Source organism: Austrofundulus limnaeus, unplaced genomic scaffold (genome assembly GCF_001266775.1).
Source record: "Austrofundulus limnaeus strain Quisiro unplaced genomic scaffold, Austrofundulus_limnaeus-1.0 Scaffold267, whole genome shotgun sequence".
In the NCBI taxonomy this organism is placed as follows: Eukaryota; Metazoa; Chordata; class Actinopteri; order Cyprinodontiformes; family Rivulidae; genus Austrofundulus; species Austrofundulus limnaeus.
Window position 1 is genome coordinate 613,661 of NW_013952669.1, and position 1,233 is coordinate 614,893.

Genomic DNA, 1,233 nt, shown 5'->3' on the forward strand with positions numbered 1-1,233 from the left:
ATGAATTTGAGGTCATACCGCCCAGCCCTACATCGTGCTGAAATCTGATATAGTAGCTGAGAGTCATCCCTAATGCAAACTCTGAGTTCTTACAGATTATGCAAAATTCTTGTACAAAAAAATAATAATAAAAAGGTGAATGATGATATGTATTTCTTCAAATAATGCAACTTTTATTCATGTTTCCTTGAAAGTTGGAATAATTTTTCCTACGTTTTAGCATACTTGCTGTGAAGAAACCAGAAGATAAAGCTTGACTGCTTTAAAACACTTCTGACTTGTCCCAGCTGGAGCTACGTCGAACCTGTCACTCATTTTAGAAGTGACTGAGCCGGGACATTAGTATCTCTGTAATTCCATAACAATCTGTTGGTTAAATATTTCTACAATATCTGGAGTGATTCTACTTATATTCTGAAATGTAACTACTGTGAAACAAACAGATTGTTGCATCTTTGGTTTAATTTTGGCTAATTTCACTGATTTCCATTTGTTTTCTAAAAGCAGTCAATAATATTCAGCATTACTAAATTATTGATAATGGTAACACAGAACCCACCACCCAATATACCTCTCTTGCATCTACAGGTGAAAAGCGCTCTTCATATGCCTCTCTGATGGAGCTTCGATCATGATGATATGCCACTATTAACACAGAAGAGAACAAGTTATTTGGCTTATAAGAGTTTACAGTTCAAAACAAATGTTTAATTGTGTATAATGAAAAAAATCATCAATTAAAAAGGAACAAGAATTTGTAAATATCCTCAGTGGAATAAATGATTCAAAAGACCACTGGTATATTATTTGTTAAAATATTGATCAGGAATATTTCAAATTATACATTTTGTTCAACCGGTGTCATCTTTACACCCTGTTCAGCAGGTAAATGTTGATTTCTTTAGACACACAGACAGGACAAAAACTGGACACAGGATATAACTTGACTACTAAATCCTGACACTTTCACACGGTTCCTGGCAGAAGGAAAAAAAAAAAAAACACACGAGTAAAAATGGAAAAGGAGATGATAAGACAGGAGATACCTCAGCTGTTATTTCTGTGTCTGCATGGAAGATAGGGCTGTGTATTGGCAAGAATTTGGCGATACGATACATATCATGACAGAGGGGTCACGATACGGTATATCCCGATATAATGCAATACTATAAGCAAGGCGATATATCGCAATATATTGCGATTTTTTGTCCAAAAATTCTATTAAAGAAAAAC

General features: G+C 34.4%; 1 protein-coding gene across 4 annotated transcripts in view; it reads right to left on the bottom strand.

Annotated features, from left to right (window-relative positions):
- The window catches only part of LOC106526264 (periphilin-1), a 24,934-nt gene that overhangs the window by 19,482 nt on the left and 4,219 nt on the right, over positions 1–1,233 (bottom strand). For 3 of the 4 annotated variants that reach the window (XM_014020829.1, XM_014020826.1, XM_014020828.1), the window contains exon 3: positions 560–645. In XM_014020829.1, coding sequence (XP_013876283.1) covers positions 560–645 — 86 coding nt within the window. The remainder of the gene's footprint in view (positions 1–559; positions 646–1,233) is intronic. The other variant, XM_014020827.1, reaches the window with a different exon arrangement.